General features: G+C 58.6%; 1 protein-coding gene across 1 annotated transcript in view; it reads right to left on the reverse strand.

The window, feature by feature from the left end:
- The window catches only part of GNB1L (G protein subunit beta 1 like), a 23,484-nt gene that overhangs the window by 2,884 nt on the left and 5,004 nt on the right, over nucleotides 1-15,596 (reverse strand). The window contains exons 4-5 of the mRNA XM_007460049.1: nucleotides 12,552-12,650; nucleotides 9,093-9,308 (exon numbers count right to left, since the gene is read on the reverse strand). Coding sequence (XP_007460111.1) covers nucleotides 9,093-9,308; nucleotides 12,552-12,650 — 315 coding nt within the window. The remainder of the gene's footprint in view (nucleotides 1-9,092; nucleotides 9,309-12,551; nucleotides 12,651-15,596) is intronic.

Consider the following 15,596-nt stretch of genomic DNA (forward strand, 5'->3'; position numbering starts at 1 on the left):
CGGAAGAGACAGCAAAGGCAGGTGTGACCCAACCTGGGGACAGAGGCACGGCCACTGGAGAAACAGCAGATGTGGAAGGCCGCGCAGCTGCTCTGACCTTTGCCGTTTAGAAAATCTGTTCTTGCTTCTAGAAACTGAAGTCTTAGGATCCACAGAGAGCCTATAGGGTGGTCACAGGAAGATGCGCTTGATAATGTCATTGGACGCAAAGCTGATTAGTCCTTTTGTCGGGCAAAAGGATCAAGTCAACCGTGAGGGCAGAATGGCCCATGGCCACGTCTGGGCCATGTCTGGGCCAGACAGTAGGGTGACGCCTGCGAAGCTGGGAGGGGAGGCCCGAGAATTTTATATCCAGCCAAACTGTCGCTCAGGTATGAGAACAGACGAGCATTTGTGAACATGTAAGAACCCAGGGGATGCGTCCCATCAGCTCTTCCTGGAGAACTAGGAGATTAAGTCCAGTCTCTTAGGAGAAAACGGGAACGGCAGCAAGTGGCCTGGCAGAGAGTAGGGAACGTAGTCCCCTGCAGGATTAGGCCTGAGACAATACAGGGATCAAGGCTACAGAACCGGTTGTGTAACTAACAGAAATACAGGACGGCAGCAAAAGAGACGGGTGTGAAGTTCACTGATCTGCTCATCTTTGTCATCTGGGTCGAAGATACAACAGTCAGCCTCATTCTACGGAGATTATCTGACACCCACTGAGGTGCTGACAGAACAACCTCACTTCCTCTCCCCACCCAGGTGTAATCGTTTCCTAGTATTTGCTCTTGTATTTCTCTGAAAAGGAATAAAAATATACTCAACAGACTTTTGACTGGATTCCAAAGTTAAAGCCAAATGTGTGCTGTGAACGTGAGAGACACCAAAAGAATGACTGGCCAAGAAACCCCGGGAGCCAGCAGACAAGAGAGTTGGGGCCCACCCTGGGGACCAGGGAGCACTCGGACAGACTGTGCCCACACTTGTCAACGACAGAGTGTGTACAGTTCACAACGAGAAGCCACAAATGTCTGCTCAGCAGACAAACAGACACCCTTCATGAAGCTGGGACTACAGGAGGTGGCTGTGATGGGCAGCTGGTGCCAGACCACTCCGCGTGCTGCCAACATCCACCAACTGGACAAAAGACACCGCGTGACTGCGTCCAGGCACCAACACCGGTGGGAAGGGCAGCTGACAGGGGAGCCTCCCAGAGGCCCAGCAGCTCTCTGCTGGCGGAATGTCTGGCCGCAAAGTCCAGGCAGAGCACAGCGGCCACATGAAGCCAAGGAGGTGATCAGAGGGTGGGGCCGCTGGAACCCGTGGGGTGAGGCAGCAGCATGGAGGGGGCTGGGGGAGGGACTGCAGGCCATGTGGGTCCCACGAGTCCTTGTGAGGGCTGGGCTGTGCCCACTCAGGGCACCACACAAGGTTAGCCGGCCAGTGGCTGCTGCAGGGTTAAAGGGAACGAATACAAGAGATCAACAGTGATCTTGGACCCAGCAGCCGAGGGTGACATCTGTGTGTCCACACAAGACCAGATGAGACCCTGCGTGGCCGCGCTGCAGGGTAGGCATCACGCCCTGGTTGGGCCTACTCTGGCCAACCATGATGAAGCTGGAAACCAAGCCCCACAAGTGCGAAGGGGAGGTATAGTTTGGAAGGTGAGTCCCACGCATTACAGGAGCCGGGGATGACCCTGGGCCCCACATACTGCCTGACGGAGTGGAAGCCAAGCCCATGGTGCAGGTGAACAGCCACAGGGATGAGAGTGATTGCTCTGCAAAGTAAGAGACTCCAGTCTCCATCTCCATCAGTACAATGTCTGGCACAGACAAAAATTACTAGACACCCAAAGGAGTAGGGAAAAAAGCAGTTAATGGAAACCAGCCCAGAATGGCACAGGTGTGGAACATATCAGACAAAGACTTTAAAGCAATATTTAAATATGTTCCAAAAAATGAAAGAAAATGCAAATAATTACCAAAAAATTGTCTTGATGAGTGAACAGGTAGGATCTATTAGCAGAGAAATGGAAATTCAGAACCAACTCAGAACAGCCAACACTCTGTGAAGGTGAAGAGCAAAGCGGGAGGACCAACTTCACAACTTGCTGTGAAGCTACAGGAATCAAGACCATGGATGTTGGTGGAAGAACAGACAAACGGATCAGTGGAACAGGAAAAAGAGCCCAGAAATGGACCCCCATAAACACATGACCTTTGACACAGGAGTAAAGTAGCCTTTTCAACAAACGGTGCTGGAACAACTGGACGTCCACATGAGAAGAAACGAATCCAAACACAGACCTGCCACCTTCACAAAAATCAACTCAAAATAGACCAAAGATCTAAATGTAATTGCAAAACTATAAAACTCCTAGATGACGACAGGAGAAAACCTAGGTGACCTTGTATTTAGATACAATACCAGAGCACAATCCATAAAGGAAACAATTGATAACCTGACTTCACTAAAATTAGAAACTTCTGCTCTGTAAAGACACTGTTGAAAGAATGAGAAAACAAGCCAAAGACTAAGAGAAAGTATCTGCAAAGACGCATCTGATAAAGGGCTGTTACCCAAAATACACAAGAACTCTTAAGAAAATGAGCAACCCAATTTAAAAATGGGCAAAAAGCCTGAACAGACACCTCAGCACAGAAGATACACAGATGGCAACTAAGCATGTGAAAAGATGCTCCACATCGTATGTCACTAGAGAAATGCAAATGAGAACAACCAGATACCACTGCACATCTGGACATATGTCATTATACATTCGTCCAAACCCATAGGATGTACATCACCAGAAGTGACCCCTGATGTGAACCAAGGGCTCTGGGTGATGATGAGGTGTCAGTGTAATTCCATCGATTGTAACAAATGTCCCACTTGTTGGGGGGGTGATGTCGATAGAGGGGGCGCTGGGGGTATATGGGAAATCTCTGTACCTTCCTCTCAATTTTGCTGTGAACCTAAAACTGCTCTAAAAATAGAGTCTTTTGTTAAAAAAAAAAAAGCACAGTAATAGAAAACGTAGAACTGAAAAACTAATAACTGACGTGAAAAATGTGTAGGACAGGCTTAACAGCAGATTGGAAATTATTATTATTATTATTATTTTTTGTGGTACGTGGGCCTCTCACTGTTGTGGCCTCTCCCATTTTGGAGCACAGGCTCCGGACGCGCAGACTCAGCGGCCATGGCTCACGGGCCCAGCCACTCCGTGGCACGTGGTATCTTCCTGGACCGGGGCATGAACCCGTGTCTCCTGCATCGGCAGGTGGACTCTCAACCACTGCGCCACCAGGGAAGCTGGAAATTATTATTTTTTAAAAGTCTGTAAACTAGGGGACATTATCAATGGACATTATCTGACCTGAAGAAGAGAGAAAACTGACCAGAGCCTCGAGGGCCATGGGACAATGTCACTCAGGGAGGCCAGACCCCTGAAAACCACAGATAAAAAGAACGTCTTGGGAGTGGCCGAGGAGAAGCCCCACGAGGTGACCAGGAGTGAGGACCAGATGCCACGAGTCCCCAGCAGACGGGGGTCACAGGAGACCATATGTCTTCAAAGCACACAAAGGAAGCAAACCAAGTGCGCCAGAGAAAAGGCAGAGGTTGTCGCAAAGCGTGAAAAAGCAGAGCCCCACTAGAGGGCCCGACAAGACGGCCAGGCAGCGCACATGGGACAAAACAGAACCCGTGCAATGAGGTCGTGTGCGCGGCTGGCCCACGAGGGGGACGCCCGTGTGTGAAGGGAGGCTGGAGGTGAAAGATGGAAAAAAGTTACAGAAGGAAGTAGCAGCCAGAAGACACCTGGCCTGAGCCATGTGAATCGCTGCTGAAACGGGCTTTCAGGCAAAAATCCTTCCCAGAGATAACAAGAGTTCAACTCCCCAGGAAGATTCAAAATGCAGACCAAGAGCACACAGGACCCAGGAAAGTGACCAAGATGGACCCAGCAAGAGCACCCCCAGAGGCCGGGGCAGGCATGGCTTTCGACCCACGTGGCCCACATGAACCACACAGCTGCCTGAGGGGCAGGTGCAGCTGGGCGGCGGGCAGCAGAAATACCTCTTTCCAAGCACAGGGGCCACGGGAACCTACTGGCATTTCAGGGAGCTGGTATCACTCAGAACTGGTTCTCCAACCACAAATGGATCAAGTTAGAAGCCTAGAGATAAAAAATAACCCGGGAAAGAATCAAACATTTGGAAACATAAAAACACTCTGATCAGCTCCGCAGTCAGAGAACAAAGAAAAATCGGGCGCCCGGAAGTGAGTGTGATGAATCCCGGTCAGAGCTGCACATCGAGCCTGGAGGACTCAGGGGAGGAAGAGAAAGGTAGACGGGAAATGGGGAAAAGATGTTTAAAGAAAACAAACGTAAGCCTGGTCAGGAATGGACAGGACAGTCCTGCAGATAAAACAGGGATGCAATCACAAACAACTGAAAAAGGTCAGTGCAGCCAGCACATGGGCAGCGCCCCTGCGGCGACCCATCCAGCCCCTACACGCATGCCTGCCCTGCCTTCCAGCGGCCTCTGTCCAGTGCCCAGGCCCGTGATGTCCCGGGCCCCTTCTACATCCATGGCGACCAGCAGCATCCCCGCATGTCCCACGCTCTCTGCCACTCCGGTGCTCTCATCCAGAGGAATCCAGGCTCACTGCTTCCTGTCTGTGCTGCACACAAGCAGCCATAACCCACTCACTGGGTGGGTGCCCAGCATGGCCCTCACCCCCACCACCCCCTCCCCTGGAAGCTGGTGCAGCCATGTCCGCATGAGAAGGCAAAGCCCACATGTGTGCCCGCAGCAGGGGTGCGTCAGCCTGAGCCCCAACTCATGGACAAGGATAAGGTGACCGTCACAGCCCCCAACTCTTCCTCTCCCAGGAACTCCGCCCTGGGCTCGGAGCAGTGGGTGCGCCGGAACCCACTTGGGGCCCTGCTTCAAGGTGGATTTGTTAACAATGGGGATGTTTCCCAGGAAGTACAGAGCCCCCCAAATCTGCTGTGTGCTGGTGGAGCCGGGAGCCCAGGTGGTGGCCGGGGAGTTGCAGAGCAGCCTGAGCAGTGGTCTTTGTGTGGCTGTGGCTGCGAGGCGGGTGCAGAGTGGAGTGCACCCACACCAGTGTTGCCACCTGGGAGGGGCTGAGATGCCCAGGACGGCCCAGGGGAAAGGGGACAGGAGTGATGCGCCCCCACCCTCGCAGCCCCTCCTGGAAGCTCAAAATCAAGGCACAAGGCCCTCTCAGTGGGGACCTGGACTGGAAGAGACCAGTCCTATCGGGGCCCACAGCACCCGTGTGTGGTCAAGGTGGCCGGAGCCCCGCCCATGGTGTCCCGAGCTGTGTGCGTGGGGGGGTGGGGGTGGTGTTGTGCCCATAGCTCCTCAGCTCGGGGCCCCATGGTCTCCCTCGCACCAGCCCAAGTGTCACCAGCTGCTGACACTTTAGAGGGAAGCCCCCGGCAGGGCTGGGGAGCAGGCGGGCAGCGGCCACGCAGCGGGGAGGAGGGGACGCCTGGCCGACCAGCCGTGGGTGTGGTGGGGGGGAGTGGTCGTCTGACTCCAGCCTGGGTTGGCTGGGGTGGGGGCCTCATTATTACTTCAGGGCCTAGAAATACCGCTGGCTGTAAATCAGTCCCTGCTTCAAGGCCGTGGACCCTGCCCCAAGTGTGGGAGGGAAGGCAGGTCTGTACACCACCTGTGTCTGGCGACAGCCAAGGCCCAGACCCCGGGCTCGAGGGGAGCAGAGTGAGCAGCCCCTACAGGTAGGTGAGCGTCCAACATCCTAGAGAGGGTGGCCGAAGGCTCCAGTTACCGCCGTGGCCTCTGGCCAAGCCCGTCTCGGACCAGGACCCTCCAGGAAGGATCCCGGCCACCAGTGGCTCTCGCAGCACATGACCTCAGGTGCCAGGAATGCGCGCGCAGCACGGTCCCATCTGGTTCCCATTACCCTCACTCCACGCAGGAGCCCCATCTGCACCTCTGCAGCGCCCGCCCGGGGAGATTGATTTGGGCTCATTAGAGCTGCTGCCGCGAGGTAAGGCACATCTTTGCCCATGTGGCTCCACGGCCAGCGCCTCAGGGCCAGTTGCGGCACCGAGAGCCCAGGGAGAGGTGCCTGTGGACACTGCGACGCTGAGGCCCTAGAGGCCCTGACACCTCCTCCTTGAGGCCTGCGTTCCAGGACCTGAAGGTGTCTGGGCCTCTGGGGACATGGATGTCTCCAGCGAGGCCACAGTGGGCGGTCAGAGGGAGGAGCGGCGCCTCCTGGGATGCACGCTGAGAGAGGACCTGGCCGCGGCACGGCCTCCACCAACCTCCCGGCTGCCCTGGCCTCCCTATGCTCTGACTTTCCAATTCATGCACAGTGAACCTCCAGCTCTGAGCTGGAACATGCCCCATAAATTTAAGTCTGAAGTTCCTGCAGCTGTTTCTCCAACAGGCCAGGGGAGACCAGGCCGACCTGGGCCAGGACGGCAGGAGGGGCCTCTTCCCAGGGTCCTGGGGGCACTACAGTCAGTGGGGCCCTCAGGAGAGCCACCTGGGTCTCTAGGCATTTGCAAAGTTGGGCTGAAGTTGAAGCCACAGCAGGACAGAGCACTGGACCTCATGGGGGTGGGGGTCGCTGCCTGGTTCCCACCAGGCAGGAGCAGAGGAGGGTGTGGCGGGAACCCCGATGCCCACCTGGCCAGGCTCTGTGTCCTTGACGGCTCAGAACATGAAGACCCAGCACCACGTGCCTCCGCCCCATTTCTAAAGATGAGCACCATGGTGACTTCCACTCCCACCACCCACATCCAGGACTTCAAGGCCTTGGAGATGCTTCCTCTGGGATGGAGGCTGGAGAAGCTCCACCCCCACAGGCAGCCCCAGCCCCGTAGGGAGGCCTGTTTGACCCCATCCTGCAGGGCCTCTGTGGACTCCCTGGGACACAGGACAGGAAGACGGACGGGAAGCTGCTTTACTGCAAGTCAGGCGAGTGTGGCACAGGCTGGTCTGCAGTGCGGGGACGGGGGCGAGGCGTGGGGGGCAGGGGGTGATGCCAAGGAAGTTGGAACACCTGCCTTGTCCTCATGTGTCACATGACCCCTCCCTCCCTCTCCCTCCCCACTCTGTGGGACTCCACAGGGCTGCTCCCCCCTCAGGACCCTTCCCAGACCCTGCAGCCATGGCCACTCGCTCTGGTTCTAGCTTGGTCTTCCCATGGACTGTGCTTTGTAGGAAGCTAGAGCGGTCCCTCCAGCTGCCGCATGGAAGGTCTCCCTGCTGAGTTCGCCCTCGGCCCCTAGCTCCTGCCCAGGACCCATCACCCACCCCTGATAGCCCTGCCCCTAGCTATCCTGCACCCAGGGCGTGGCAATGCCCGCTGGGCATGGCATTCTCTCCCGATTTTCTCCCATGCCTGCCCTCTCCCACCCACCCAAGTGCACAGAGCCTCTTCCCTGGCTGTAGGGGCCCCGGGCTGCTGGGCAAGGCCTCCCATCTGGGGAGGGCCCGAGAGATGCCCTCTTCCTGCGGTCTCCTGTCTGCAGGGAAGCCTGGACCACGCAGCCCCTGTAGAGGGCACAGCCACAGGCCCTGTCCTCCAGAGCTCCAGGAGGTGGGATACACGGCTCCCCGCTGGGGCCCCACTCCCCCACCAGACCTGGGCTTGCAGAGCCGGCCGTGGTCAGGTCTCAGCCTTCTGAGGCTTCCTGGCTAATGCGGGCGCCCCCGCCCAGAAGCCAGTGTGCATTCAGGCCACCCTCAGGGGGCTGACAGGCACAGGGCACATCCAGCACCTCACTCCCCAGGACCTCACCCGTCTGAGGCCTGGCCAGGAGGTTCCCCTCCCGGCCAACTCCATCCCCCCCTCCCAACAGGGCTGAGCACTGGGCACCCAGATGTGGCCCCGAAGGGCCCCCCAGCCACGTGGGATGGGAAGCCACTGAGCCTTTACGGCCCTCCCACTGCCCCCGGGGCAGCTTGCAGACAGCCACAGGGGCCTCACTAAGGGATTTCTCCATGTAGGGTTTGGGTTTTTTTTTTTTTTTTTTTTTTTTTTATGTAGAGAATATATTGTAGGCTGAAAATATGATAGCTGCTGACTTAGACTTTAGAATCAGGAGGAAAAACAGGTGTCACACGAGAATGTGTGACTAAATGCCAAGAAGTTCTATTTAATAAATGCTGAGACTATGTTGAATCCGTGCATGCAGGCCTTCCTTGGGTACAGGAGTTTTGAAGAAATAGGTATAGGAGTCTAGTGAAGCCAAACAGCCTGGTGCAACGTATAGACTATGGGCTTATAACAAGTAATCAACACTATTCACAAGTACATGTGGGAAGGCACACCTACTTAACACAACAGAATTACAAAAGTCTTCAAAGTTCTTATGCAAATGGCTTGGGTTAACTAGCTTGTTTGAATCCAAGACCTGTACAGTCATTATTACTTTTAAACAGAGGCTATGCTACAGTTAGTTTTGGTAACCTCTCTGTGTGCACATGTGCTCCTGCTCTAGCCTGCTAGAGAAAATCATCAGCCTTTCCCACAGCTGCTCTCCTGTATTACAGAGTGGAAACAAAGATTAAAGAGTCTTGGTAAGTCACTATCCAGGGCTTGTTCTCCACTTCAAAAATACCTGATAAAGAAGGTCCTCAAACACGGAAGCAACCTAAATGTCCATCAACAGAGGAATGGATAAAGAAGATGTGGTACATATATATAATGGAACATTAGCCATAAGAAAGAATGAAATAATGCCATTTTTTTTTTTTTTTTTTCTTTTTGATTGATCAGTTCCTTACTGACTAAATTCCTCTGAGTTTTGCAAATGGGCTTGCACAGTCCTGGATTCTACATGCCTTTCCTCTAGATGGACGAGACGTGACCGCTATTAGCCAAGGTCTGAGGGAAACCCAAACCCTGTGAATGGCTCACGAGCGCCGGCCCCTCTACTGCCGCCCGCCAGGCCCGCCCGCGCCGGGTCCGATGATTAATTAACTGCGGACCTGCCACAAGTCCTCTTCATGCCTAAATATTGTTCCAGCCCATCAGACTGTTGGTGCAGAACAGGATAAATGACACCTCGGGCCTGGCCCACTGACCTGCAGGGCCTGCTGCTCATCCAGGCTCCAGACGGCCAGTGCCTTCTCCGCAGAGCCTGAGACGCCCCTGGCCTCCTGGGAGTCGAAGTCCAGACCCATGACGGGCTCCGTGTGGCAGGAGACACGGCTGCACACTTTCCGTGAGGAGACGTCCCACAGGGCCACGGAGCCGTCCTCGTAGCCAGCCAGGAGGAGAGGGCGGGGATTGGAGTCAGCCTGCGGGGACAGCTCGCTGTCAGCTGGGGGATGCTCGGGGGTCCCGGGCCTTCTGGAGGAGAAGGAGCTTGAGATAGGCCGCCTTCCCCACTGAGCCCTGGGGTGTCTGCCCACCCCCAGGGGGCTGACACCCAGACTGGGGCCAGTGAGCGCTGGGTGCGGTGCCTGCCGTCGGGGTCTGGGACACTGGCTGGTCCTCCCACTCCTTCCCACCGGCCAAGACGTGCGGCCACCCCTGGGCGGGGCTGGCCACCTGTCTAGAACTGCCGGCCAAAGAAAATCTCGAGCTCCGTCTCCATGAAAAATGAACCTTCTGTACTTTGTCAACGTCGCCGCGGAAGCCCCCCAACCGTCAAGGCTGCAGAGTCAGCGCCTTGCTGGCCGAGCCGCGTGATGGATGAGGGCGCGGGTCAGAGGGCTGTGCAGCTGCCTGCAGGGGAGCATGGGGACCCTGGGTCGGCCTGGCACCGACCGAGAACGGCCGCCCCGTGCTTGGTGCCCAGTCCCGGGACCACCGCCAGGACCCAGCACCTTTGCTCTCCACTGAGCTCCCAGGGCTCAGAAACGACCAAGCACCCCCTGCCAGCGGAGAATTTCCCGAGGCCAGGAGCTCAGCCGGCGGCCCTCAAACCCTGGATGGCCAGCGGTGAGCACAGGGCCTGGGGGCCGCCAGCAAGGCTGTCTCCAGGGTCACCTGCAGCTCCAGTGGGGGCCCGCTGCTGGCAGGCAAGGCTGGTGCTGAGCCACGTGCCTAGGCGTGGCCGACAGCACCCGGGCGGGCCCTCCTGGCCCACCTGCTGGAGCTTGCTGCCCACCCAGAGGGGCTCCATGCCCAGGTGTTGCACACCGTGAGTGGGGGCTCCATGCCCAGGTGTTGCACACCGTCTAACATGAGTGGACGCTAGCTACGTCCTGAACCCCAGGAAGCAGAGCTCGCCGTGCTTGGTGTGAGGGGTATGTCTCAGGGCCCCGCAGAGTGAGGGGAGCCAGGGGAGCCCCGTGCAGACCAGCTCTGGGATCTGGAGGACGCCTCCCACAAGCCCTTGTTTCTGATGATAACATGTGCTCCCAAAAACAAGCAGGAAGGAGGAGTCCAAGAAAGCAGCTGTGAGGAACTTGCCGGGGCCCCTTGGGTCCGTCCCCCTTGGGGCACTACTGTGTCCTCCCACCAGCTTCCCACCCCACTGCCTGGCCCAGCCTGCTCCCCAGCCCCCACCCTGCATGTTCCTCCTGCATCCAGGGCTCCCCCACTGCCTATGGTCTGGGAGCTCTGAGTGCCTAGGCTGGAGCAGGGGCTGCACACCGCTGAGCCCCCTGTGCAGGCACACGGGGCGGCCAGGGCAGGAGCCAGACCAGCCACAGGGCCCCGTGCCAGGCTCTGTCCCTGCACTGAGGCCCCTCCACCTTCTCTCCTGGCAGGCAGGGTCCCTGCGGCCCCCCAGGATAGACCCCGCAGGCGGGTCAGGGCTCTGGGGTCTCAGTTCTCTGGCGACCACGCCCTTGGTGCCAGGCTGACTTCTGCTCGCTCTGCGTCCCCACCCCCACCCCGGGTGTGCCAGCCCGAGGCGCCCCCCAGCACCTCGAGGTTCCCCGGGGAGCCCTTAGCTGGGGGCGTGGGGGGGACACTGGAGGACCTGCTCTGAGGGTTGGTGTGGACGACCTCTGACCTCCTACATGACAATCATCCTAACAACACAGGCCATCCACTCTCAGGAGCAAAACAAGAAATCTCTGAATGTTTCAGAAAGGAATCCCTCATTGGGCCACTCTGCCACACTCAGATCAATAAGCTATAACCTGGACCTCCAGGCTTGGCGAGGAATAAAGGGACATTTCAAATCAGCATAGACTTTTCTTAACAGGATGCTTTGCGCTGGATCTATATCAACTAACACAACTCGATTTGTCCTTCTGTCAACCACGTCAATTACCTTGACAAGTTTGTACATCCCATTTCTGCACATTTTTCTGATGGAATTCTTACACGATTAGGCAATGACAGCATCTCCAGGGAGGGAGGGTGAGCGGATGCAGCCCCGTCCCGCCCGGGGCCTGTGAGCACCAGGCCACCTCCACAGCCTCCGCTGCCCCTCCAGGCGCCCCCCCACCCTGCCTGCTGGCACCAGCAGCTTTGCCATCCGGGTGAGCCTCAGAGCCCCCACTTCCTCACGCCCCTCCCCCATGGGCTTCTCTCAGTTCAGAGACGGCAGGGACACCAACTGCAAGACAGGGCAGGGCCCTGGAGGGACAAGAGCTGGGCCCAGGGACCCTGCGGGCACACAGACACCTCCAAACCATGCGAGCCTGGCCGGGTTCGTATGGAGAGTCACAGCAGGGGCAGGAACGGCTTCCCCCTGGTCCCAGGCAGCCCGGGGCGGCTCTGAGGAGGCACAGGTGAGCTGCTCGGAGCTGAAAAACAGGCCGTAGGCAGCGGTCCAGGACAGCCCTGGTCAGTGACCTGCTCCCCATGGCCTCTGCAGCTGTAAAGACGCTGCCGAGACTCTTTCCACATGAATGCACCGGACCATCTGTTCTGCTGCCCCCAGGAGGAGACGCCCATTTTGAGCTGGTGCTGACCGCTGGGGGTGGGAAGCTGCCCCTCTGGTCAGGAGGGTCCCTCCCAGGCCTCGCGCTCTGCCCCGGAGCCAGAACCCATCCTGCAGGGACTCAGGCCTGTGACTCCACTGCCCGCCCCCCCACCCCGGCTTCTGCCGCAGCCCCAGGAGATGCCTCCAGACCCTCTCTAATCAGAGAGAACATCCAAGAAAGAAGGAAATGGCGTGGATCAGAAATTCCAAGCGTGGCCGCAGGGAAAGCCAGCACATTAAGCCCACTCCAGCCTCAACAAGGCAAAGAAGTAACAAAAATTAATCCTGGCGACGCAGGGGCCGTGCAGGCTTGCAGGGTTAGTCAGCACCCCCTCCCGGCCCCACGCCAGGCCGCGCCGGTGAGCAGACCAGAGGGGAGCATGTGGCTCCCCCAGGAGGGGGTCGCTGTCTCCCATACCTCCCTGCGAAGACGAGGACAAGCCCAGCATCCCCAAAGGGTCTGTAGGCGTCCTCGCAGCAGGAGGGCTGGAGGGCTGGGGACACCAAGGCTGAGGAGGACGCTGTGCACACGCCTCCCAGGGGCCAGTGCCCGTAGGTGATGAGGAACCAAGTCCCTAATGGGCATGATTCACACCTGGCGGGCGTGGCCGGCAGGTGTGGTCGGTGGGCGTGGCTGGCGGGCGCTGGGCCTTACCTGCCAGAGCTGCAGGCACATGGGCATGCCCAGCCTGGCCTGTGCCTCGGGCTTCAGGGAGCACACTGACGTCTTGGACGGCATCTCCAGAATCTGAATCTGACAGTAAGAAAACAAGCTGAGTTGGGCCAGAGCCAAGTCAAGTCTGTGCTGCACGAACAGGAGACTCTTGAGGCCTCAGCCCGGCCACTGTGGGCCTGTCTGCGCCTTCGGGAACCCAGGCCGTGCCTCCCGCATTGACCCACGGGCTCCTGGGCTTGGGGACTGCCGGGCTGTGTGGAATGCACGCATCACTCATGAGTGACTGGCAGGTCCCTCGAGCGGTATCACTGCCCCACAGCCACCTCAGGCCTCCTCTGCGTTGACCTTTTGGCCAAGCAGGTGGCCTGGCCCACGGTGCTGACTCAGCTCACTCGGCCTCCCGCCCTCCTCCTGGCACCCCTTCCCTGTCGGGCCCCACACGTGGATGACCCTGAGCCCTCCAGGACTGTCGCATGGCACCCAGACCTGCACACCTGGGGCCCCAGCGCCTGCTCCTCCACTGTGTGCAGCCTGTGCTCAGTGTCGCCTGATGCTGACACAGCCCCTCCTACGCCTGGCTGGGTGACATGTCCCCACCTGGTGGCTCTGGCCACCCTCCTGGGGACGCTCCACCAACAACAGTGTGTGCCCCGCAGAGTTGCAGGGCACCCCTCGTCGACACGGTGCAGCCCCAGGTTTGCAGATGAGGAGTCTGAGGTCCAGACGTGATGGGGCATCAAGGGGACAGAACCTACACCTGCTGGTCCACTTCTGACACCTGGGGCACAGAACCCCCAGGAGGGAACCCCAGGGTGAACTCAAGGTGTAAATACACAGTGTAGAGCGGGTGTAGCCCTGCTGCTGCTCTCACTAATGCACGTGCACATGCGTGTACACACACGCCCACACACATGCACACACAGCCCCCTCCGCCCGTATCACGTTGCCTGCAGGGCCAGCATCTACTCCAGACACCTCGTTCTCACTGCCCCAAAGAGACAGAAAAGGACCTAAGTGACGTGAGCGTCATCCGCCATGAATTAGAGGCTGCTAAAAGGAGTTCCTGTAGCACCCACGAAGCTCAGGGGAAGCTCCAGCAAAATGAAGGAGGTACAGGAGGACGCGGTGGCATGGAGTGTGGCCCAGAAGTGACCGAGCAAACCAAAGAGGAGGGGGCCCTCGGAGCCCTTCTGTCCTCCGAGGTCAGCGGGAGGGAGGCAGGGGTGGGGACTGGCTGGGCCTCAGGCACCCAAGCCCATCCCGGCCAAGGCGGGGGACCTAGAAGGTCAAGGAACATGGTGCTGGGGGCTGGATGCCTGCCTTCCTATTTCTGCTCCGACGCCAGCTTCTTAAAACGTCACTACGTCAGGAGGACAAGCTGCTGGGCGATGGGGGAGGGGGGTCCAGGCTCAGAGAGGGATGCCCCCACCCCTGATCTGGGGGCTTAGGAAGACCCCTCTGGTGGCAGTGAGGAGAGGCACGAGGGCGAGGGGATCGGGCAGAGGCGAGTGGCCCAGAGTGAGGGCGACACCAGGGCAGCCCAGGCCTGGGCTAGGCGCCATGAGAGGGGGCGCAGTGCTGGCATCCAGAACAAGTGCCCCTTGGTCCTTGTGGTCCCAGGAGGGGCTCCGCACTCTGCCGGAGCCTCCCTCACACCGGGATGCTTCCACCTGGCATTCAAGGGCAAGTTTTGTTTCCAGAAGGAAAAATGTTTGGTTCGGGCAAGTGTGGCCACCCAGACGGCCGGGCCTGGCTCTGTCTGGGCACAGGCCAGTGGTGCTGATTCCAGGTGGGAACATGGAAAACAGCCCTTTTCCCAGGATATGCAAGGTTCCCAGACCTGTGGCTGCCAGGCAGGGGGGTGGTGGTGTACCAGAAGCTGGGGAGCCGGAGAGAAGCAGAGGGGACGAGCAGTCTCGGGCCAGGCTGGCAGGGGAAGTGGAAGGCAACCTCAGCGGAAGTGTGGTCCGGCCCCCACCACTGAGGAGGCTCGGCGCCACCCGGCTGCTGCCACCAGGAGAAAGCAGAGCCCTCTCTTTTCACATTAATAAAACTTTTAACAGGTTTTTGGCAAACTGGCAAGAAAATCGCATGTAGCTCCTAATTGGTGACTTAAACGCCATCATGAACAAATAGATGCCTGTTCCTGCCTCATTATTTATGAGCTGAATCTGCTTTAAGACTCACGACTCCTCTTGGGTGGGGGCCAAACTTCCCGGGTGCAAGGCTTGCATCCCTGCCCAGCCCCACCCGCCGCACAGGCCCTCAGGGCAGCAGGGGACACGGGGAGGACGGGGTGTGGGCGGTAGGCAGGGGCCTCCCTCCCCCTGCACATGTACCCCAGGCCCACGCCCACTCTCGGCGCCCCCAGGCCCCCACCCACCAGGCCATCCCACTGCACTTGGGGCTCCTTCCCCCACTGCCTCCAGCACCCCCATCCCCCTGCCCTCGGCGCTCCCCGCCGGCACCCCGTCCTGGGTTCTGCTTGCCCTGGGGATTCTGCCTCTTTTGTCCCTGGGGTGTGAACACCACTGTCCAGACTGACCAGTCCCTGCCACAGATCACTGCTGGACACTCAGCCTGAACTCCACCTGACAGTGACCTTGGGGCTCCATCCCACCCACTGCTCCCAGGAGCCCTGTCCTCTGACGGACCCCACTCACCTGTGACTGCGATTGCCACCCTGGTGTCGGCCCTTACACCCTGCGTCTCAGCCCTGCCCAAGACCTCTCACGCCAGTGCCCAGTTCTGACCCCAAAAGGCCACCCTCCCCTGCTGTCCTGACTCTGAGGCCTACCTCGACCTCATGGGGTCTGCCTGGGGTTTCCCTCCATGCCTGCCTGCTCCCAAGGCCCCTGACAGCCTCGGTCCCTGACCCTGTCCATCCCGTGCTGCTCCTGGCTGGATGCCAGGGCCTCCCAGAGACCTTGGCCCACTTCGGGCCCCTTTCCCAATCCCCAGCACCAGGGCCACCTCAGGTGACCAGGCCAAGGCTGGCCTGAGGAGCCGCTCGGGGCACAGCAT

The sequence above is a fragment of the Lipotes vexillifer genome, unplaced genomic scaffold (genome assembly GCF_000442215.2).
Source record: "Lipotes vexillifer unplaced genomic scaffold, Lipotes_vexillifer_v1.1 scaffold987, whole genome shotgun sequence".
NCBI classification, from domain to species: Eukaryota; Metazoa; Chordata; class Mammalia; order Artiodactyla; family Lipotidae; genus Lipotes; species Lipotes vexillifer.